Raw genomic sequence first — 23584 nt, 5'->3', positions numbered from 1 at the left:
TCAGTGCCGCCTTATCTGTGCCCATCGGTGCCGCCTTATCTGTGCCTATTAGTGCCGCCTTAACTATGCCTATCAGTGCCCACCAGTGCAGCCTATCAGTGCCCACCAATGCAGCCCATCAGTGCCCACCAATGCAGCCCATCAGTGCCCACCAATGCAGCCTATCAGTGCCGCCTAATCAGCGCACTTCAATGAAGGAGAAAAATGACCCGTTTGCAAAATTTTATAATAAACTATTAAAACATGATTTTTTTTTTTTGCATCTTTTTTTGTTTGTTTAGCAAAAAATAAAACTCCGAGCTGTAACTAAATACCACCAAAAGAAAGCTCTATTTGTGGGAAAAAAATGATAAAAATTTCATTTGGGTACAGTGTTGTATGACCGCGTAATTGTCACTCAAATTGCATCAGCGCTGAAAGCTGAAAATTGGTCTGGGACTGAGGGGGGTTTAAGTGCCCAGTAAGCAAGTGGTTAATAATAATGTACACTGTACTAATGACACTGGCTGGGAAGGGGTTAACATCAAAGGGCAATCAAGAGGTTAACTATGTGCCTAACAAGTGTAATATGGGTAATTTGTGCTGCTTTTACCAACACATCTGTGCTTTTTCTCCCTGAAATCAGAGTTGATTTTAGGGAGAAGAAATAGACAAATAGTTGTCTGTGTATTAACGCAGAACTCTTTTCTATAATTGGGAATATTGAATTGGGTTCCCTGCTTAACCGCGTCACCCCCGGAAGATTTTACCCCCTTCCTGACCAGAGCACTTTTTGCGATTCGGCACTGCGTCACTTTAACAGATAATTGCATGGTTTTGTGGCACTGCACCCAAACAATATTGATTTCCTTTTTTTCCCACAAATAGAGCTTTCTTTTGGTGGTATTTGATCACCTCTGTAGTTTTTATTTTTTGCGCTATAAACAAAAAGAGAGCGTCAATTTTGAAAAAAACGCAATATTTTTTACTTTTTGCTATAATAAATATCCCCCAAAAATATATGAAAAAAAATATTTTTTTCCCTCAGTTTAGGCTGATATATATTCTTCTACATATTTTTGGAAAAAAAAATATTGCATTAATTATAAATATTGCGTATATTGATTGGTTTCCGCAAAAGTTATAGTGTCTACAAAATATGGCTTTTGTTCTGGCATTTTTATTTATTTTTATTTTTTTACTAGTAATGGCGGTGATCTGCGATTTTTAGTGGGACTCTGACATTATGGCGGACACGTCGGGCAATTTTGACACATTTTTGCGACCATTGGCATTTTTACAGCGATCAGTGCTATGAAAATGCATTGATTACTGTAAAAATGTCACTGCCAGTGAAGGGGTTAACAATGAGGGGGCAATCAAGGGGTTAATGTTTTCCCTAGTGTGTGTTCTAACTGAAGGGGAGGGGTCTGTGCAGGGGAAGAGATATATCGCTGTTCATACTCTGTATGAACAGACGATCTGTCACTTCTCCCCTCAGAGAACGGGAAACTGTGTGTTTACACACACAGATCCCAGTTCTCCGTGTGCCCCAATCATTTGCGGGAGATCAGTGTCACTTGTTGCTAGGCAGAACGGGGAGATGCTGTTTACAACGGCATCTCCCCATTCAGCCGCCCCGTGAGACGATCGCTCGTGGGTGAGCAGGTGGCACGCACACGCCCCCTAGGGGCCACATTTCAGCCAGCCATGCCATTCTGCCGCAGTACAATTGCAGTGGATGGTCGGCAAGTGATTAAAGTGGTTGTAAACCCTTATATATACCCAGTGAAGTGACTAGCTTCTCATGACACACAAAGATGAAGCAAATCCTCCTACATAAGTTCTACCTGTTTATCTGCTGTCTTCTCTTCTCTACATCCGTTCAAAGTTCAGAATTTATAAAGCTTGGCTGAGAGTTCGGAAAAAAGGGGGGGGGGGGTGGAGAACTGAAATTTCACTCTGCTGGAATGAAGAAGCAGACAGAAGTGACACTTAAGCAGGCCATAGGTTATGTAATTTTCTTTCCTGCAACCACAGGATGCAGGAAAGGAAATCACTTGACTCCCTCATCAACACAGTCAGTGTTGATGGGGGAATCCCTCCTGCAGAGCTATTCTGGTCTCCCCATGGGGTGAAGCCTGGGGAGCGATGTCAATGCCTGGAGAACCCAGTGATTATTGCTAGCAGCTATATCTTCAGGCAATAATCGCATGTTAAAAATCTGACATGCTGGTTGGACCCAAGTTGATCGATGGATCAACTTGGGTACAATCAGACTGTCCAGCCCGCTGGCCTGCTGATCCGGCCAAGATTCGATCCATCTATGACCAGCTTTAGTGCTCTTAATTGAGAAAAGTACTATAGAGGGATATGCTTTGTTCATATTTCATGTCTGAGTTTTACAACCACTTTAATGGAAACATTAACTTGTACCTTAACCACTTCCCGACTGGCGCACGGCGATGTACGTCGGCAGAATGGCACGGGCAGGCATATTGGCGTACAGGTACGTCCATTATTATATGCCGCCCTGCCATCGTGCCCCGTGAGTCCGGTCGCGGGTCCCGCGGACTCGATCACCGCGGGGATACCCGCGATCGTCTCACAGGGCGGCTGAACGGGGAGATGCTGTTGTAAACATCATCTCCCCATTCTGCCTAGCAACAAGTGACACTGATCTCTGCTCCATGTGATTGGAGCAGAGATCAGTGTTCACTAACACAATGCCCAGCCTCCCACAGTTAGTAACACACCCCTAGGAACACTTAACCCCTACACTGCCACCCCCAGGTTAACCCCTTCACTGCCAGTGTCATTTACACAGGAATCAATGCATTTGTATAGCACTGATTGGTGTATAAATGACGGTCCCAAAAATGTGTCAAAAATCGCTGATCACCGCCATTACTAGTAAAAAAAAGAATGATTAATAAAAATGCCATAAAACTATCCCCTATTTTGTAAATGCTATAACTTTTGTGCAAACCAATCAATAATCGCTTATTGTGATTTTTTTTTACCAAAAATATGTAGAATACGTATCGGCCTAAACTAAGGGAAAAAAAAATGTTTTATATATTTTCGGGGGATATTATAACAAAAAGTAAAAAATAATGCGCTTTTTTCAAAATTGTCGCTCTATTTTTGTTTACAGCGTAAAAAATTAAAACCGCAGAGGTGATCAAATACCACCAAAAGAAAGCTCTATTTGTGGGAAAAAAAGGACGTCAATTTTGTTTGGAAGCCACGTCGCACGACCGCGCAATTGTCAGTTAAAGCGACGCAGTGGCGAATCGCAAAAAGTGTTCTGGTCTTAAGCAAGCAAAATGGTCCGGTCTGAAAGCGGTTAAAGAAGCCCTCCATAATCTACCTCCCCACATAGCACACTACTTGACTCTGAAAGAGGTCCTCTCTTACATTAGCAAAATATACATACTCATATATATATCTCAAGTATGATTGCAAAATATTCTATCCTACTTCAAAGAATGTATACCTTTTCCATTTCTGTGCCAAGACCTTTGCTGTTTTTTCTTGCTGATTTATCATGCGCAATAGTGTCTTGGATGATCTCAGATTGCTATATATATCCAATTATGACATACATTTGTATATTAAATTGAGACAAAAACACACTCTGTGTTTTAAATCCTGTTGACGAACAAATATAACAATTCAAAAATATTACTCTTTGAATAAAATTGATAAAGAATACATTCCACCTTGAATCTGCTTTGGTGGGAGGATATTGATGATCCTCCTTCATATTAGTGGACTACTGTAGTTAATCAGTCCTTTGGGACCTGTTGCTAGTTAATTTGGGCACCCTATGATCAATTTTAGACTACCAGTGAAAGAAGGGGCATTCCCCCCCTTACCAGTGACCAACAGTGGAAAAAGCTACCCCCCCCCCCCCCAAACTGAATATCAGTTGAAGAAAGGGCATTCCTTCTTTTACTGACCACCATTGAAAAAGGGGGCATCCCCCCACACCACTGATGAAGCCACATGTGAGGTGGTGAAACTAGTAGAAGTGGAGCCTGGCGGTGGAATTTTGTCGCAACTGAGTGAGACTTTTATGATATATTATCATTGCTTTTGAAACTTTTTATTAAATGTGAGTTGTATATTAGCTGGGGTGGAGAGGTTCAGGTTTAATCCCTCGGATACTGCACTATTGGAGGCACTTTCTGTATTTTCCATGTATTTTTGAAACTACCGGCAGCTAATGTGGATTACACTGGATTCAAGCCCGAAGTAGCACAGTGGAAGGAACCCTTATCAGATATAAATCATTGCTTGTTTCTTGAGAGTCCAACAGAGGTTAATAAGGACCAGTGAGGATTTCCTGAACGGAGAGTTGCACAGAGTGCAAGGTGTGTTTGACCCCTAGCAGGGTCTTGTAAGGAGGTGAGCGAGCATTGAATGTGGTGTCGGGATCACTATGCATGTGGAGATTGAAGCAAAGAAACACTTCAAATCTCGCCGCATGCCAGAAGAAGAAATGATCACTTTATATATTATTGGACTTTTGTTTGCGCTTATATTGCACACTAGTTGTGATTTGTTTTTATTTTACTTTTGTGTGTTTGTATACTTATGCAGCTCTGTCTCATTTACACTTTATTTTAGTTGATCTGGCTGTCTCTTCTGGGAGACCCCATTCCTTGTCACCCTGCATCTTGTGCTGTGTAGTGTTAGTTACGTATGTTCAGGATATGTGACTACCTGTATGTATATATTCTATGAGCCATTTACTTTCTATTTTTATGTTGAGTACTCAATTTTCTCTACAACAATTGCACTAATACGGCTACAATCACCTCAAGTACTTTTATGTTCTATTGTTTTTTTGCCTCTTGGCACAGATATAGATATATATTTCATTACATTGCCTCTTTTGATTTCTGAGCTGTATTGTTTTTATCATTGTTCTCCTCCATTCAGTTCTCAGAAATTGGGTGGAGTGCAGACTGTATTGTTCTTTTGTTTTAGTTTATTCTCCTTTGGAATCTTAGTGACAAAATTGAGGGTTTTTAGGGACTTTAACAAAGCCCTGTCCTGGACTGGTAAGGTCATGTAATTCCATCCCTGGGGACTTAAAGTGAAACCAGGACCTGGTAAGGTCATGCGTTTCCATCCCAATTGACTGGAAAAAGAGGAGAACAGGGGGGGGCGGAACTTTATATGAAGTAAAAGGTAGCAATAAAGTTAATTGGTGAATATATAGGAATTTAATTGATTGTGACAGTAATACATACATAAGATGCAGGTACAAAGATATAACATTGATATCAAAAGATCAATATTTGAGCTTATTAAAGTGGTTGTATACTTTTTTTTTTTACTTTTACCTACAGGAAAGCCTATAATAAGGCTTACCTGTAGGTAAAAAAAAATCTCCTAAACCTGTACGGTTTAGGAGATATTCCCCTCGGTATGCGCCGCTGACTGCAGTGGCGCATGCACACAAGGGGATTCTCGGCTGAAAATCCGGCAGTGGCCGACCGGCCGGGATGAAATCTCCCGCGCGCATGCGCGGGAGTGACGATATCGCGGCTCCGGCCACTCACAGCGCCGGAGCCGCAATACCCGGAAGAAACGCTGAGGGAGCATGTGGGAGCGGTGCATACTAGCTCATTATGCCTTTTGCTTTGCAGGTGGTAAAAAAATAAATAAAAAATTAGCGGGTTTACTACCGCTTTAATAACAACAATTTCTCATAATAAATTAGCAATCAAATTCCAAAGTTCACCAAAAGAAGGTTGAATAAAATGTTTAACACGATAAAACCTGCAGGACCTATTGCCTCCCTGAGTCAATAAATGGAGATAATACAATATTAACTTGAGACTCAAATAAATGATGATAGAAACATGGCAGTTTGTAGCTCTACGCGTTTCGTGGTTTTTGAACCACTCATCAGGAGCAAAGCATGTGACGAATCTATAATAAAATAACGATGAATGAATAATCAGATAAAAATAGACGACTTGAACAAGGACAGGGTGAGTAAGCCCTACCCCAGGTACATGTCTACTCACTCAAATACACAGATAGGTAATAGGATGACCGGGCGACGTAAACCGTCCAGGGGCCCCCCCAACCGGGAGCTGTGGCAGGCAGCTCCGGAGAGACAACCCGTACAATCACCACCCAAGGCAGGCATGGAACTACCGAGGCACTCCTGTGAGGGGAAGGATAGGAGATATGAAGTAAATGAAGATGTAAAGTGAGCAATGAGGGTCCAGGGGGAAAGGGAAAAGAAAGAACAATGGGCAGAAAGCCCGTGCTAGTAAGGGGTGAACGAGGTGAAACAGTGAGAGTACCCCAAAGCTTAATTGAAAAATGACAATGTAATCAAAAAAACGTGCATAAAAAGGATGAGTAAAGAAATTATTGCCCATGGAAGACCATACGGTAATGGATAGGTGAAACATAAGAGAGTGAAGGGTGCACCATTACCTATATTCAGAAGGATATGTGAGGGAAGAGACAGGGGGAAACCCTGACTGTGTGTAAACCCGTGTGCAAAGAACCTCGAATGTCAGACACTGCTCAGGAAAGCACCTGCACCCGCGTCACCAGGGACAACCCACCAACGTCACGATGCATGGCAAGAGACAGGCTAACTACGTCACCGGCCGAATGGCTCCACAACCTTCAATTTGCCCGTGAGTGTGGACTCCACGTACAAGGACGCAGCGGCGTCAGACTGACGTTGCACGTTCAGCGTGGGGCTGTGACGTTGACACGCAATGTGGAGCCTCCAACCCCCAGGCATAAGATGACACAGGGGTGGGGGGAGGTCCGCAGAGCGTGTCGCAACTCCCAGAAAAGAGGACAGAACCGGGCGGTGCAGCACCCCGATCATACCATACACCAACAGTGTCAACAGGCCAAGGTTCTGTCCTCTTTTCCGGGAGTTGTGACGCGCTCTGCGGACCTCCCCCCACCCCCGCGTCATCTTATGCCTGGAAGGGTGGAGGTTCCGCATTGCGTGTCAACGTCACGGCCCCACGCTGAACGTGCAACGTCAGTCTGACGCCGCTGCGTCCTTGTACGTGGAGTCCACACTCGCGGGTAAATTGAGGGTTGTAGAGCCATTTGGCCGGTGACGTAGTTAGCCCGGCTGCTGACTCCTCCTCCCTGTCTCTTGCCATGCGTTGTGACGTTGGTGGGTTGTCCCTGGTGACGCGCGTGCAGTTGCTTTCCTGAGCAGTGTCTGGCATTTGAGGTTCTTTGCACAGGGGTTTACACACAGTCAGGCCCCATTCACACCTGAGTGTTTTGTAGCTTGAAGCCTGAAGCTACAAAACGCTAGAGGGGAAAAAATCTATTATTCTCAATGGAGATGGTTCACATCTCCACTCCATGTCGCCTGAAGCCGAACGCCTGAAGCTCAAACAAGTTCCGGACCCTTTTTTGTCGCTCGAATTAAGCAGATTTTGGCGCTTTTCTTCTTTTTACATTGTGACCTTTTGCCCTGCATAAAATCGCGGCAAAACGCTGTAAAAACGCTGCAATATCGCGGTAAAAACACTGCAAAAAACGCCACAAAATTGCTGTAAATTTGCGCGATTTTCTGCTTGAAAGGTGTGAATGCAGCCTCAGGGTTTCCCCCTGTCTCTTCCCTCACATATCCTTCTGAATATAGGTAATGGTGCACCCTTCCCTCTCTTCTTATGTTTCACCTATCCATTACCGTTTGGTCTTCCATGGGCAATAATTTCTTTACCCATCCTTTTTATGCACGTTTTTTTGTCACTTTTCAATTAAGCTTTGGGGTACTCTCACTGTTTCACCTCGTTCACCCTTTACTAGCACGGGCTTTCTGCCCATTGTTCTTTCTTTTCACCTTCCCCCCTGGACCCTCATTGCTCACTTTACATCTTCATTTACTTCATATCTCCTATCCTTCCCCTCACAGGAGTGCCTCGGTAGTTCCATGCCTGCCTTGGGTGGTGCCTGTACGGGTTGTCTCTCCGGAGCTGCCTGCCACAGCTCCCGGTTGGGGGGGCCCCTGGACAGTTTACGTCGCCCGGTCATCCTATTACCTATCTGTGTATTTGAGTAAGTAGACATGTACCTGGGGTAGGGCTTACTCACCCTGTCCTTGTTCATGTCGTCTATTTTTATCTGATTATTCATTCATCATTATTTTATTATAGATTCGTCACATGCTTTGCTCCTGATGAGTGGTTCAAAAACCACGAAACACGTAGAGCTACAAACTGCCATGTTTCTACCATCATTTATTTGAGTCTCAAGTTAATATTGTATTATCTCCATTTATTGACCCAGGGAGGCAATAGGTCCTGCAGGTTTTATCGTGTTAAACATTTTATTCAACCTTCTTTTGGTGAACTTTGGAATTTGATTGCTAATTTATTATGAGAAATTGATGTTATTAATAAGCTCAAATATTGATCTTTTGATATCAATGTTATATCTTTGTACCTGCATCTTATGTATGTATTACTGTCACAATCAATTAAATTCCTATATATTCACCAATTAGCTTTATTGCTACCTTTTACTTCATAGAAATTCCCGCCCCCCCTGTTCTCCTCTTTTTCCTTTGGAATCTTGCTGAGCACAGTTTCTGGAAATGGCTGGCATAGTAGGGTGGCGGAGATCAGGTTATCAGATCCTAACACCCTGGATGGTAAGGTACTTCCGCTATGATTCAAGGAGTAAATACAAACCTTAAAACAAAATACAAATCACTCAATTATTTTTTCAGATTAGAGGATACACCAAATACAAAAGTATGCAGTGATGGGTCATAGACTTTATTAAATGATATGTCAACCTCTAACTTACCCCCAAAGGGATTGGAATACTTGTGATTTTCTTGATTATGACCTAAGCTTACTGGTTGAAGTTTCCCTCTAGCATGGGAGGACACATGTATGGGAGTCTGAGCAAGCTGCACATCCCGTTACAAGCAATTGGAAAAATTGGACAAATTCCCCATGGGGCATTTTAACAGCAATGAGAAACGGATTCATTTGTAAAAATAAATTGATTTTATTATCAAAAAGGTAATCAAACTTCATTGAAGTACAGGAGGTTAAAATATGAGCTCTGGTGTACATAAAGTGAAAAAAATTGGTTGGGGAAATAGCATTCATCATGTTAATTCTTTCAGCAAGACAATGATATTGAATTTATTCAATTTCCATAACATATTAAACTGAGTGACCATTTGATATAGAAATACCCCAATGCATTTCGACCTTGGAAAAATTACGGTCTTCTTCAGGGAGTTTCTCACATTTGCGTAAGTACATCAAAGGGCCAAAATGTAACATTTCTCAATATCCATTCATTAAATTTACAATACTGATACATTACAGCATCAAATATTAGAATAAACCTATATTTTCCCTTTCCATCAAATGGATTCGCTTGAACCAGAGACTTTCCTTAAAAACCAAACATTTTCCGTGAAGGTAATCCCAGACCCCGCTGGTTGAAAGTTTCCACCAGCAAGAACAATGACAGTGACGCTTGCAAGGAAATTCCAGCATGAGGTTGACAACACACTCTCTGAATTACAACAAATCAAGCATTGCAAGAACTTGGTAATTTGAAGCAGAAAGTAACAAAGCATTTCCAGGAATATGAGGATTATCTCATCCAGAAAAAAATTACCAAAACTAGAAAGTGATAACTTAGATTTCAAAACAGTAAAGGCACCTGATTGGATTAAGGATAAAGCAAAGGGAAGATAATAATTCCAGAACACAAACAAAGGAACCCATAAGCTGAAGGAGTGCAAGATCTAAAGGGAATTAAAAAAATGGACATACCATAGTTTGCGGATTTTTGTGAGATGACTACTACTGGAGGGCCCACGTTAAGAGCAGTACTCACATTGAAAGGAAGAGCAATGCTCATCGCCATACCTTTAAATTCTTAAAACTCTCCCTAATGGCCACTTAAAAAGCACAAGACTTTAATCCAAATATACCACAAAAAGAAAGTCAAGTGAGTTCAAAGATGACTTCCAGGCATATATACAGAAACAAAGTATAAAATAAAACCAATATTTATTACAAAATAATCTGAATACAACCATGAAAGACTATACAAATCTGGTATCTTTTTTATGGTCTTTGATGGTTTTATTCAGATTATTTTGTAATAAATATTGTTTTTATATTATACTATATGTTTCTGAATAAACTGTATGCCCGCTATGCCGCGTACACATGATCGAATTGTCCGGCGGAATTGGTCCGGCAAACAATCCGGACATTATAACAATCAGACTTATCCACACACGGACGCTCCGAACGTTCAGCGATTTCTAACGCGATGACATGCAGCATGTACGACGGGACTAGAAAAAGGAAGTTCAATAGCCAGTAGCCAATAGCTTCCTTCTCGTACTTGCTTCAGAGCATGCGTCATTCTTAGTCCGCCGGACTAGCACACTGACGAACGGATTGTCCTCTGAAAGCCAAGTCCGGCGGACAAATTTTGAGTCAAAACTACTTTTTAAGTCTGCCCGACTTTACGATGAAAAAGTCAGCTGGAGCCCACACACGATCGAATTGTCCGGCGTACTGTGATCCAGCGGACCTAGTCCGCCAGACAATTCGATCGTGTGTACGCGGCATTAATCATCCTTGAACTCTCTTGACTTTCTTTTTGTGGTATATTTGGTAAATTTTTGAGATGATGACACCCTGGTGGTAATTAAGATTTGCCATCATACATCCCCCATATTACTTCCTGTTTACTAAACAACATGACTTTAATCCCCTAAAGATCACAGGTAATATCAATGAGCATAACAAATTGGGACCTGATTCTTTCGTATTTCCAAATTACAATAGTACAGAATAAACAAATCTGAAATAACAGGAAAAAAACTAATAGAATAGAAAGAATATAACTATCTTCTGAAATTCGAATTTCAAATAGAATAAATTTGAATATAAGAAAAGAATAGAATAGAATAAAAAATAGAATATAATAAAAATAATATAACCATTTCCCACAATTCAAATAGAATCAATTTAAATTTAAATACAATAGAAAAAATAGATTATAATAGAAAAAAACAGAATAGTATAGAAAAAAACAGAATAGAAAAAAGAATATAGCCATTTTCCGAAATTCAAATTTTGAATATAATAAACTTGAATTTGAATATATACTAATATAATATAATATAAAATAATAGAATAAAAAAATAATAGAATATAACAAATAAAAAAAATGGCTATAATAATTTAAAAAAATAGATTATTTTTATATATATTTTTATATTCTGTTGTTTTTTTCTATACTATTGTGTTATTTTCTATTATATTCTATTATTTTCTATTCTATTCAAATTTGAATTGATTCTATTTAAATTGTGGAAAATTGTTATATTATTTATACATCTGATGTTTGTATGTTATGTGATTATTTATACACAATTGTACTACTACTACCAATTTTATTCAACCCAGTTTTATGTACTATGTGGCTTTCTTTGATGACAATAATGCTTGTAATACTTTTACTGAATAAAAACATATACTGTACTTTTGTTACTTTTATTGGCTTAGTGGTGCTCACCTCATCTAAAGTCTCAGGGCGAAATTGTCTGTTTTCTATATTATTTATATTCTATTCTATTTTTTTATTCTATTCTTTTCTATTCTATTCAAATTGCATAAGGTTGTTATAATCTATTTTATTAAATTTTTTTATCCTATTCTATTCTATTCCATTGTATTTTGTTCTTTTATTTTATTTTACTCTATTATATTATATTCTGCTATATTCTTTTCTATGCTATTATTTTTTTTCTATTCTATTACTTTATTTTATTTTCTATTTTATTCTCTTTGGAATTTGGAAAACGATTTGAATTTCAAAACTATTCAAATTTGATTCGAAAACTTTTCAAATCGATCTGAACGCGAATGAACTAACAACAAATTCCGGAAATGAATTAAATAAACAAATTTAACTAAATAAATTTTTTGTGAATAATTAATCAAAACAAATTTTTTCGCTCTGTACATGTCTAGTTTACAGCAGGGTTAGGTTATAAAAAAACAGCTCATGGAGCACTGTTCAATTCATCATCCGAAAATGGAAAGAGTATGGTACAACTGCAAACCTACAAATACATGACCGTCCACCTAAACTGACAGGCCGGGCAAGGAGAGCATTATTCGGAGAAGCAGCCAGGAGGCCCATGTAAACTCTGGAGGAGCTGCAGAGATCCACAACTCAGGTGGGAGAATCTGTCCACAGGACAACTATTAGTCATGCACTCCACAAATCTGGCCTTTATGGAAGGGTGGCAAGAAGAAAGCCATTGTTGAAAGAAAGTCATAAAAAGTCAGTTTGCAGTTTTTTATTCAAATGTGGCAAAACACAACCTTTGGGTGCATTAACATTTTATGCTATGGCTGCATACAAGCTGCATGATTAGCTGCAGCCAGTTTGTACGTAGACAGTCGCGCTGGCTCTGGACTCAAACTGTCTGCTTTCCAGACCAATCAGAGTCCATAATTGCATGCAACTGCTCAGATATGCAATCACATGCAAACAGCTTTGTTCATGATGTTTATTTCCTTTATCATTGACTCTCGCTGCTTTCCACCCATGTGACTGGGCCTTAATCTTTTTCTTGCCATCATTTTTTTTCGGGGGGGGGGGGGGGGGACATAGGGCTTTGATTGCATGTCCCCACACAAAATATATATAGGATAAAATATAAATTTGATTTTGGTGTTATGTATTGGAATAGTAAATCTTAACCTCCTTAGCGGTAATCCCGAGTCTGGCTCGGGATCGCATCGCTGGATACAGGGAGGACATGGAGAAGTTACTTACCTTGTCCCCTGGATCCAGCTATGTCCTCCGCGCTGTGTGATCGAGCTGTCCTCCGCTCGATTCACACAGTGCCGAATGCCACCGAGCTCCGTTCCCTGCGACGTTACGGCGCACGGGAGCGGAGATCGGCGCCAAATTCAAAAAAGTTAAAGTACACAAAACACACACAGTACTGTAATCTTACAGATTACAGTACTGTATAAAAAAATACACACACCCCTTTGTCCCTAGTGGTCTGTCCAGTGCCCTGCATGCACTTTTATATTATAAATACAGTTTTTTCTGCCTGGAATTTGGAGATTGTCCATAGCAACCAGAAAGTGTCCCTTTTTCAGTGTTTTAGGATTTAATTACATTATTGAATAATTTTTATTATTATTTATTATATTATAAACTTTATGATACCCGGGATGTCTGCTAGACTCTGGTTTGAACAGATTTAAGAGAGTTATTCCTAAGAATTACAGGACTACAATACAAAACGCCAAATTTCCATGCAAAATAATTGTACCGCTTTCAGCACCTAAAACTAGAACGAATCATACCGCCGCCAGGGAGGTTAAAGTGCATTTTTACTTTTGCAGCCAAGTTGAGATAATGCTTACTTTGTATGAGTTACATGTTCTTACTCAAATTCTATAACTTTATAAAATATATTAACATTTCATGATACCTATCTGGAAAATCCACCACTGAAAAATCTGACTTAGTTCTCTTTGTTCATGAGCAGGGCTAAGAAGTTGTGTTTCCCATATAACTTCCATAATTAACCCTGTCTCTACTTTTATTGCAAATCTTATTACCAGCTGTAAACTACATTTGAATTCTGTCTGTCCTAACAAAGAATCAAACATTTAGAAGCTGTTAATGAGCAGAAGCTCAGCCATCCTTTGATGTTCTGTTGGGACAGACTCACAATGAATTTGCTCAGAAATGCTTGCAGTCACCCATGGCACCGTCTCCTGAGAAACTTCTAAAACAAAACGGGTATACTGTGTGAATGGGAACACATAACAAACTTACAGTTAGGTTTTCTCAAATTTGACTGCAAAAGTGGAAAATATGCTTTTACAGTAAGTGTACAGTAATTATATTTTTAATTTAGAAGAGTTGTTTTCCAATTCCAAAGCTATATTTTGGCACACACAAAAAATAGTTTGCACTTCTTTTTACCTTTTTTATACTTCACTGGGAGAGGGCTCGAAATCAGCTCACCAGCAGAAAACCACTTCTAATAATGATCTGTTGCTAGCTTAACTATATAAAAACGATTGTTTCCATGTCATCTTTGGATGTAGAAGAAGACATGCGTAAGCTCTCACACCCTTTGACATGTGTACACAAGGTTTGGATACCCAACTATGAGTGGTAGGGAAGTTTTTGTGGGTTGAAAGCGGGTTATGTTTTACCTGAATAGCAAAGTCTCTTTAAAATTCTCTTTAAAATTCAACAGCACAATGTTATGTAACAATTTTCTGTTTTCTTATTAAGCATATTATTATAAAATGTTTTCTCATTTTTCATTCTCTTTTCTCATTTTTTGGTTCACTGTATATCTTTATTTAACTCTCAGAATATGGTTGTGCTATTGTAAAAATACTATGTGCAGAAAAAAAAAATCCATGACATATAATAAATATCATATGTAATTCAAGTAATTACTTTAACCCTCAGCATGCCTTTGATAAAGTTTCTCGATAGAATTCAATGTTTTTAGTAAGCTCATTGTGAAGAGGTACCATTTTCTAGAAACCATTTTTCTATGCTAGGCATGACCTGGTAACGAGGACCATTTTTCAAGGCCTCGCAAACCTGACAGTAATTAATTTGCCACCCACCCCCCGTCTTCACATAGTATTGGGACCTCCAGTTGAAATACTTTTTGTATTTCTCATCATCTTTGTCCAGGTCGAGAAGGTACATGGCAAGATCCTTTGCACTTGGAAAATCATTGACATGAATGAAAGCATCACCAGGGACAAAACGTTCGTAGTTCTCACGGGAGGTCCCCAGCACAACTGGCAAGGTCCATGTGCCAAATGCATTTGACCAGAGTTTTTCAGTGATATAATCTTTGGTGATGGAATTTTCGAAGGCCAAGTAGAATTTATACTGAGAAATGGTATTATGGAAGTCATCCCAGGTCAACTCGATGTTTCCTTTTCCATAAACATCAATTGGAATATATTTTTTCAGTTCTTCATAGTATGCTGTCCTCCAAGCACCAGGGTAGAACTTACTGACTACCCAAGCCACCAGCTTGGATTTGGTGGGGATGGTGACGTTTTGGGGCTCTTTAAAAGCTATCAGTTGACCATAAGGTCTGAAGATATCAGCATCCTTACGAAATGTCATTGTCATGTTGAAAAGGCCATCCAGCCAATGTAGGTTTCTAATGATCAGTGGTGGCTCCATGTTAAACCAAACCCAATGTTGAAAATGAGGTCTTGGCTCCTGGGGCATCAATCCTTTTTCGTACATGATATCTACATGATGCATGACCACAGCATCAGCAATGTTGTATAGATCCCGGTTTGCTGTAAGCATACAGTCTGAAATACCAAATTCTGCCTGGCATTTGTCCAATGGAAAGTGATCTCTAAAAGGCCAGACCCAAACCAGGACAAGAATCTTGTTTTGTTTTTTCAGAATGGAGCCATTTGTTGGTTGACTTTTCCATGGCAATACAGAAACATCTGACTTCAGTATGAGGTAAAAAAAGATGACTGACACAAGGAGAAAGAGAGCTAGAACCAGTTTTAGACTGAATAAAGAATTCATATTCATCAACCTGAAAAATAAATATCAGGAAAGTTGATTTTAACAATATTAATAAGAATAGAATTTACATGTAATATGTGTCTCAAATAATCGTTAAAGAGACTTTCCAAGCTAAAAGTTCCTTCAAAATATGTACCTGCAATGCTTTTCCTGCCACCAAAGCCATTTTGTTGAAAAAGATTTGTCAGATGGAGTTTCTCCAGGGCGTGTCAATCTCTTGGGTCCCCCACAGTGCCCAGTGGTTCCTCACATTGACCCATATATCAATACCATATATCATTGACCCATATATCAATACCCCCCATTTTGTATATCAGTCTATTTTTTATTAACCTCTCAATTACCTGTTTCACACCATTCACATGGATTTTTGATATTTTTACTGGACATTTATGTTGGTCATACTATTTATTTAGCACCATTGTGTATTGCATTGTCAGGGAGCTTTGGGGTATTTGTATTCCCCGTATTTTACGTTTACAATCAGCACATTTAGCACTTTGCACTTTATTACGTGTCCTTGTTTCATACTATTTATTGGCAACTAATTTATTTTGGCACTGCAGGATATGTTATATTGTTTGGAATCATTTCTAGTCATTTATTGATACGGTGAGCTGGTTTGTTCTTCTCCCCCCGAAGGTCACTGTGTTGCACTTAGTTTATTGCATTTGCACATTGCACTTTAATTTTGAGGTGGAATACTGATTATTAAGCATGCCTATGATATGTTTTAGAAATATTTTATTAGTTGACAACTTTGTGTAAAAAAAAAAAAAATATATATATATATATATATATATATATATATATATATATATATATTTTTTTTTATTTACTTTCCACATTTTTCAAAAAATTTAATTTTCAAAAGACTCACTATGCCTTTCAGAAAATACCTTGGAGTGTTTGCTTTCCAAAAATGGGGCATTTTGTTGTGGGTGTTTCTTCTGTCCTATACATAGGATAGGTAATCATGAAATTAGATGCATAAATTATGTCTACATTTTTTTCTTCTAGCTTAAATGTTCTCCATGGATTTTGGGCCCGTCTATGCATTTAACCTGTGATAAAGTTTCACGCGTGGGGTATTCCCATATTCAGGAGGCATAGCAGAATGTCCTTTGGAGTGTAATTGTAAGTATGCCTATGCTATGCATGAGAAATATATTGTTAAAAAAAAAAAATTAAACATTTAAAAAAAAAGCAAAAAAAACCCAAAAAACTATTTCTTTATTTTCCAAAAAGTATGACAAGAAATAACAATTTTAAAAACAATGCCTCCTAATAAATTCATTAACCACTTGCCGAGCGCTGTATGCCGATATACATTGTCGCAGTGGCAGCAGTGGGCAAATGGGCATACCTGTATGCCCCCTTTAAGAGGCGGGGATAGCAGGCGCGTGCATGCCGCATACAGCGTGATCGTGCCCGTGCTCTTCCAGCGATCGTGCAGAACAAGGCATTTCCCCATTCTGGCTTGTGTCATGACAGAGATCACTGCTCTCTGTCATTGAGAGTAGTGATCGCTGTCATGTGAGTTGAAGCCCATTACCCCCCCCAGGTAGAATCACTCCCTAGGACACACTTAACCCCTTCATCGCCCCCTAATCGTTAAATCCTTCTCTGCCAGTGTCATTTACACAGTAATCAGTGCATTTTTCTAGCACTGATCGCTGCATAAATGACAATGGTCCCAAAATAGTGTCAAAAGTGTCCGATGTGTCCACCATAATGTCGCAATCCCGATTAAAAATCGCAGCTTGCCACCATTACTAATAAAAAATTAATAATAAAAACGCCATAAGACTATCCCCTATTTTGTAGACAATATAACTTTTGTGCAAACCAATCAATATACGCTTATTGTGATTTTTTTTTTAAACTAAAAATATGTAGAAGAATACATATTGACATAAACTGAGGAATTTTTATATATATATATATATATATATATATATATATATATATATATATATATTTTTTTTTTTTTTTTTTTTTGAGGGATATTTATTAAAGCAAAAAGTAAAAAATATTGCGTTTTTTTTCAAACTTGTCACTCTTTTTTTGTTTATAGCCACAGAGGTGATCAAATAACACCAAAAGAAAGCTCTCTTTGTGGGAAAAAAGGAAGTAAATTTTGTTTGGTTGCAATGTCGCATGACCGCACAGTTGTCAGTTACAGCGACGCAGTGCCGAATCACGTTCTCTGGTTAGGAAGGGGGTAAAGTCTTCCAGAACTGTCTATTGTCTAAAAAGGGGTAATTTGCTGGTATTTTTACTGTCCTGTCATTTTAGGCAGTCGGTATATCAGGACTGATCATTTTACAACAGAGACTAAAAAATATACACAGATTTGGGTTACTTTGCCAAAGAAATGTATCAGAATACATATTGGCCTAAATTTATGAAGAAAGAATATTTATTTACAAAATATTGTAATGATAAAACTCTTCATAGTTTTTGGTATTATTTTATATAGCAAAAAATAAATAAATAAAAACACTGACGATTAAATACCACCAAAAGAAAGCTCTGTATGTCTCAGAAAAATGATATAGAATTCATTTGGGTATAATTTTGTATGAGTAATCTGACAGTGCTGATAACTGAAAAATTACATGGACTAGAAAGGGGTGAAACAATGGTCGGGGGGTTGTGGATTAAACTTTTTAACTTAATTTTTTATAAACGTGATATTAAAGTTGTCTTTTTTTTTTTTAAATATCAAACATGTTATACTTACCTGTTCTGTTGTGCAGTGGTTTTGCATAGAGGAGCCCAGATCCTCCTCTTTTCGGGTCCCTTGCTTGCAATCCTGGCCCCACTCTCCTGCCGAGTGTCCCCACAGCAAGCAGCTTGCTATGGGGGCACCTCAGCTGAGCTGCTGCTCTGTCAATTCATGAATGCTCCCTCTCTCTGCTGATTGGCTCACTGACTTTGATTGACAGCAGCGGTAGCCAATGGCACCCACTGCACTCTCAGCCAATGAGGAGGGAGAGTCTTGGACAGCTGAGACTCGTGCAAAATTTCTGAATCAAGATGGGGCTCAGGTAAGTATCAGGGGGCTCAAGGGGGGCTGCTGCACACAGAAGGTGCATAGAATGCATTAAGATAAAAACCTTCTGCTTTTAAATGGGTATCCAGGTGGGTTATGTCAAAATGTTCTAGTATGCACTGTATGCACATTATGGCAGACCTACCTGTCAAATAAAGCCCACCAGTCCTGCTCTATCACCACTCCAACTAGTCCTGGGTGCTTCCATCTTTGTTCGGTCTTCCTTCTGAGTTTGCCCTCTTGGTCGATTTAATGACCGGGCCGCAATGGCATAATTCCCACCCATATGCATGGGAGTCACTTCATCACGCCAGAGAGCGGTTGCCATAAATCTGGTCTGAGTTGTGCATGAGCGGCTTAGATTACATTACTGACAGGCTGGGAGGGGTATTTATGACAGAAGAAAATGACAGGCTCTCTCCTGCTATAAAAACGTGCCTGTTTTTTTATTTTTTTTATTTTTTACTTTATACTTGACATCTGATACGTCGGCAGAATGGCACGGGTGGGCAAATGGGCATATCTGTACCCCCCCCCCCTCCCTGTGCCTGCGGAGGTCAGATTTGTTAGAGAACCAATCAGTCCTCAGGTCCAGGCCAATGATTTATAGCCTAGACCTGCTGATCGGTCCTGACGAATGAACTCCTTCTGCTGCCTATGTAAGTGTAAACTCAGACAGGAGGGAGTGAGGTCATCTCTCCTCATGAAGTTTTTCAATTCCAGTTAGAGGAGAGAGAATGTCTTTGGATTTTTTATATCTATTTTTTATTTTTTATTTTTCTTATTTTCCTACTTATTTATTAAATATATAAAAAAATTTTTTTTTTAAAATAATTTAGAATTTCTTTTTTAACTTATGTGTTATTTTTATAATATATTTTTTATGCATGAAATTCATTGTTTAAATTTGTGACCTTTTTTTAATTTAATTTTTGTACTCTTTGTATTTTGTTTGTTTTAAGCATTTGATGCTGTCATCCGCAAGGGGGAGCTATTTTTGCCTATATCGTTTATATAATACACTGTCATTGTCATATTTTTATATTTTCGTATCCCCATGACTGTTAGGTGTGGGAGTAGGGCATTTTTCCCTCTCCTTCCCTTAAACAACATGGTGAATTCACACGCACAATGAAGCTTAGACCGAGGCGTGGTTATAATGTATGGTATTTAAGCGGTGCGTCAGGGCGCCATCCCGTATCCCGTGAACACGTCCGTCTAGTGACAAAACGCGTAGGGAGGTATGGCGTGCTGACGTCACCATGTTGTATGCCAGACCCGGAAAGTGCGGACGGTAGCCGAGAGCTGCTCGTTTTTGAAAAACGCTCAGAATTTCTCCGTATATGTGAGTGTACTGGTTTTATTTTACGATATAATAAATAAGGGTTTTTTTATGCTATGCGAGTGTCTTTTTGTTTTTCTATATGAATTCTGGCACTATCGTTTTACTGATTGGAATTAACATTGAGGAGAGTCTGGTGTGGTTCCTGTGAAGGTTCATCCAGATCATCTATATATATGCCTTTTTGATCTCACTTAACACTGAGATCTCCAGCTCTGGTAAGCGGTTTGTCATCATTAATTGGGACTTTAGTGGATTCATTTCTTTTTTGTTTCTATACTAAATGAAATTCAATTTCGTTTTCATTATGGTTTTACATGTCTGAATTTATAGGAGATATATATATTCTGTGTTATCAATTTTTCTTTATTTGAGGATTCCTGATAGGTCCTATTTGGTGGGGTTTTTTCACGTGATTTGACACTCGTGTTTATTATTCGCATTTTTTCACACATGTATTAGTTATATAAATGATGATTTATTTATATCATTTATGTATTTAATTATATATTATTTAATGCTCACACTTTATTTAATATAATTCCTTGTCATCGATCACTTATGTTTTTAACCGCATGAATTGATTCAGATGGGGATATAATTTATTTTCCATTTACCCAGGCTATTTGGTTTTCTATCTCTAAGCTTTACACATATAGGTATTATTTTAGTACACTTTTTTGTTTTTTAGCGCAGCTCACCATTACACATGGCTTATATTATCGGAGTATTATGATTAGAGTTGCTGCTTATAGGGAGGGCTTTTTGAATAGCGCAGTTTACTCTCTTTACCAGGTCTAGGGTAACCCCTAATAAATCCCCAAATCCCAGCGGACTTAGAAAGAAGTTTTGACTCAAAATTGTCCGCTGGACTCGGCAGTCCGGCGGACAATCTGCCCGTCTGTGTGCTAGTCCACCAGACTTTTGAAATGAACGGACTTGCCTACACATGCAGAAAAGTCTGTTCATTTTGAACGTAGCTCCAGGTAGACGGGACTAGCAAAGGAAGTCAATGTTGCCGCCTCCATCGGCGAGAATGACACGTCGCTGGCCCCGTCACCTGGTATGGACTTAAAGGGGAAGCTCTACACCAAAAAAAGGCGTGGGGGTCCCCCCAAAGTCCATATCAGACCCTCATCTGAGCACGTAGCCTGGCCGGTCAGGAAAGGGGTGGACGAACGAGTTCCCCCCTTCCTGAGCCATACCAGGCCACGTGCCCTCAACATGAGGGGGTTCTTTAGGGAAGGGGGCCCCCAGATCCCGCCCCCCCACCCTATGTGAATGAGTATGGGGTACCATGTACCCTTACCCATTCATCTGGTGAAAAAAGTGTAAATAAAAAAACAACACAACAACAAGTTTTTAAAATAATTTATTAGACAGCTCCGGTGGTCTTCCATCTTGGGGGTCTTTTCGCCGGACTAGCGTAGGAGCCCGGCTTTCTTCTTCATTGCCGCCGCCGTCAGGGGGTCTTCTTCTGACTTCGGGGTCTTGCCCTGCTCTTCGGGGGTCTTGTTCCCCTCTTTGGTTCTTCTGCCGGGCCTCCGCTTTTAGCATCCTCTGGGACTGTGACATCATAAGGGGACGGGGTCACCATGCGACATCACCCGGTGACCCTACCCCTTGTCCCTATATAAGTCGCTGCACAACGCGTCCCTGCCATTGCGGCCAGAGAGAGTGTTATGTCAACATTGCAAGGAAGAAGAAGAGAAGAAGGCGGTGACGACAGCAACAGTGACAGAAGGCGGGGCCAACGCTAGTAAAAGAGCTGGAAGAAGAAAGCGGAGGCCCGGCAGAAGAACTGAAGAGGGGGACAAGACCCCCGAAGAGCGGGACAAGATCCCGAAGTCGGAAGAAGACCCCCGGACGGCGACGGCGATGAAGAAGAAAGCCGGGCTCCCCCGCTTGTAAAAGAGGGGGCTCCCGAATTCCAATAAGCCCCCCGCCTGCAGACCCCAACAACCAATGGCCAGGGTTGTCAGGAAGAGGCCCTTGTCCTCATCAACATGGGGGCAAGGTGCTTTGGGGAAGGGCCCCCTTCCCTAAAGCACCCCCCATGTTGAGGGCGCGTGGCCTGGTACGGCTCAGGAGGGGGGGGCGCTCGCTCATCTCCACCCCCTTTTCTGACCGGCCAGGCTACGTGCTCGGATGAGGGGCTGACATGGACTTTGGGGGGACCCCCACGACGTTTTTTCAGCGTAGGGCTTCCCCTTTAAGTCCATACCAGGTGACGGGGCCAGCGACATGTCAATCTCACTGATGGAGGCGGCAACATTGACTTCCTTCACTAGTCCCGTCTACCTGGAGCCGCGTTAAAAATGAACGGACTTTCCTCCGTGTGTGGACAAGTCCTTTCATTTCAAAAGTCCGCTTGGAAAGTCCGGCGGACCTCCTCTGCAAAGAACGGCAGTTTGTCCGCTGGACTAAGTCCGCCGGATAGTCCGTTCGTGTGTACGCGGCATTATAGTTCTTTTTTCTGATCGCCATATTTGTGTTACGGGAGATACTAGTTAGCCAGTTAGTTGATTCGTTTCACTGTCAGGTTTTTATTGCATCAGGTACCCCCATATATTACTTAATAAATGTTTTAACCTCCTGATCGCCCCTTAGTTAACCCCTTCACCCCCTGTCACCAGTGATCACCGTATTAGTGTTGCGGGTGACTCTGGTTGGTTAGTTTGTTTTTTATAATGTCAGGGCACCTGCGTATATTACCCAATAAAGGTTTAACCCCCTGATCGCCCGGTGGGTGATATCAGTTAGATTTTAGCGTCAGTCAAGGTCTGTGTCACCCCAGGCAGCGTCAGATTAGTGCCAGTAGTGCTAACAGTGTCTGAATGAATTTATGTCTTTGATCTGATCAGAACTATATTAGCATCCCCAATAGTTTAGGGTTACCAAAAATGCAGTGTTAGCAAAATTAGCCCAGATACCTGCTAGCACCTGCATTTAGTCCCTCCGCCCAGCCCACCCAAGTGCAGTATCAATCGATCACTGTAACTTACAAAAACACAACACACATGACTGCAGAGTCAGGCCTGATCCCTGCGAACGCTAACAGTTTTTTTGGTAGCGTCTGAATCAGTTGATGACAGTCAGCAGCTCTTTTTCTTGCAGTCTCAGTAAATTTAGAGGCCAAAATGTCAAATCGAAGGTACACTAGTGAAGAGGCCTACACATTTCTGAGCATGACAGATAGTGAAGAGGCCTACACATTTCTGAGCATGACAGATTGTGAAGAGGAAGTCGCTCTTCTGTCAGATTCAGACTCAAAATACGATCCTGTAGACAGCAGCGGCACCCTGACAGATAGCTCTGACCACGGAGTTGTGGTCCCTGCCAAGGTCAGGCATACTCGACCCCTTTCTTCTGCAGTTGTTGAGGTGCAAGAACCATGGGGCTCTCGTATGGAGCAGAGAGCCAGTACTGGTGCCACTCATCCTTCTGGTGAACTGGCAAGCACCAGCAGCCTAGTACACCCTGGTCGTAGTCAATCCAGCACTGTAGTATCACATGGTGACGTGGCAAGTTCCATAAGTGCAGTTCAAGCTGGTGAGGTGACTAGC

General features: G+C 40.4%; 1 protein-coding gene across 1 annotated transcript; it reads right to left on the bottom strand.

Annotated features, from left to right (window-relative positions):
* Positions 1 to 12624: 12624 nt before the first annotated feature.
* Positions 12625 to 15634, bottom strand: LOC143981672 (4-galactosyl-N-acetylglucosaminide 3-alpha-L-fucosyltransferase FUT5-like). Its single transcript, XM_077479676.1, has one exon. It carries the CDS (start codon positions 15622 to 15624, stop codon positions 14560 to 14562), a length of 1065 nt encoding a protein of 354 aa, XP_077335802.1. The 5' UTR covers positions 15625 to 15634; the 3' UTR covers positions 12625 to 14559.
* Positions 15635 to 23584: the final 7950 nt, after the last annotated feature.

Source organism: Lithobates pipiens, unplaced genomic scaffold, assembly GCF_037356315.1.
Source record: "Lithobates pipiens isolate NorthernLeopardFrog02 unplaced genomic scaffold, aLitPip1_a1.2 Scaffold_1, whole genome shotgun sequence".
Taxonomy (NCBI): domain Eukaryota; kingdom Metazoa; phylum Chordata; class Amphibia; order Anura; family Ranidae; genus Lithobates; species Lithobates pipiens.
The sequence above is the reverse complement of the archived record's forward strand: the minus strand, read 5'-3'. Positions and strand labels throughout refer to the sequence as shown.

Bases quoted from the DNA above. Each gene is read 5' to 3' on its own strand.
- LOC143981672 (XM_077479676.1), bottom strand. From the start codon at position 15,624: ATGAATATGAATTCTTTATTCAGTCTAAAACTGGTTCTAGCTCTCTTT.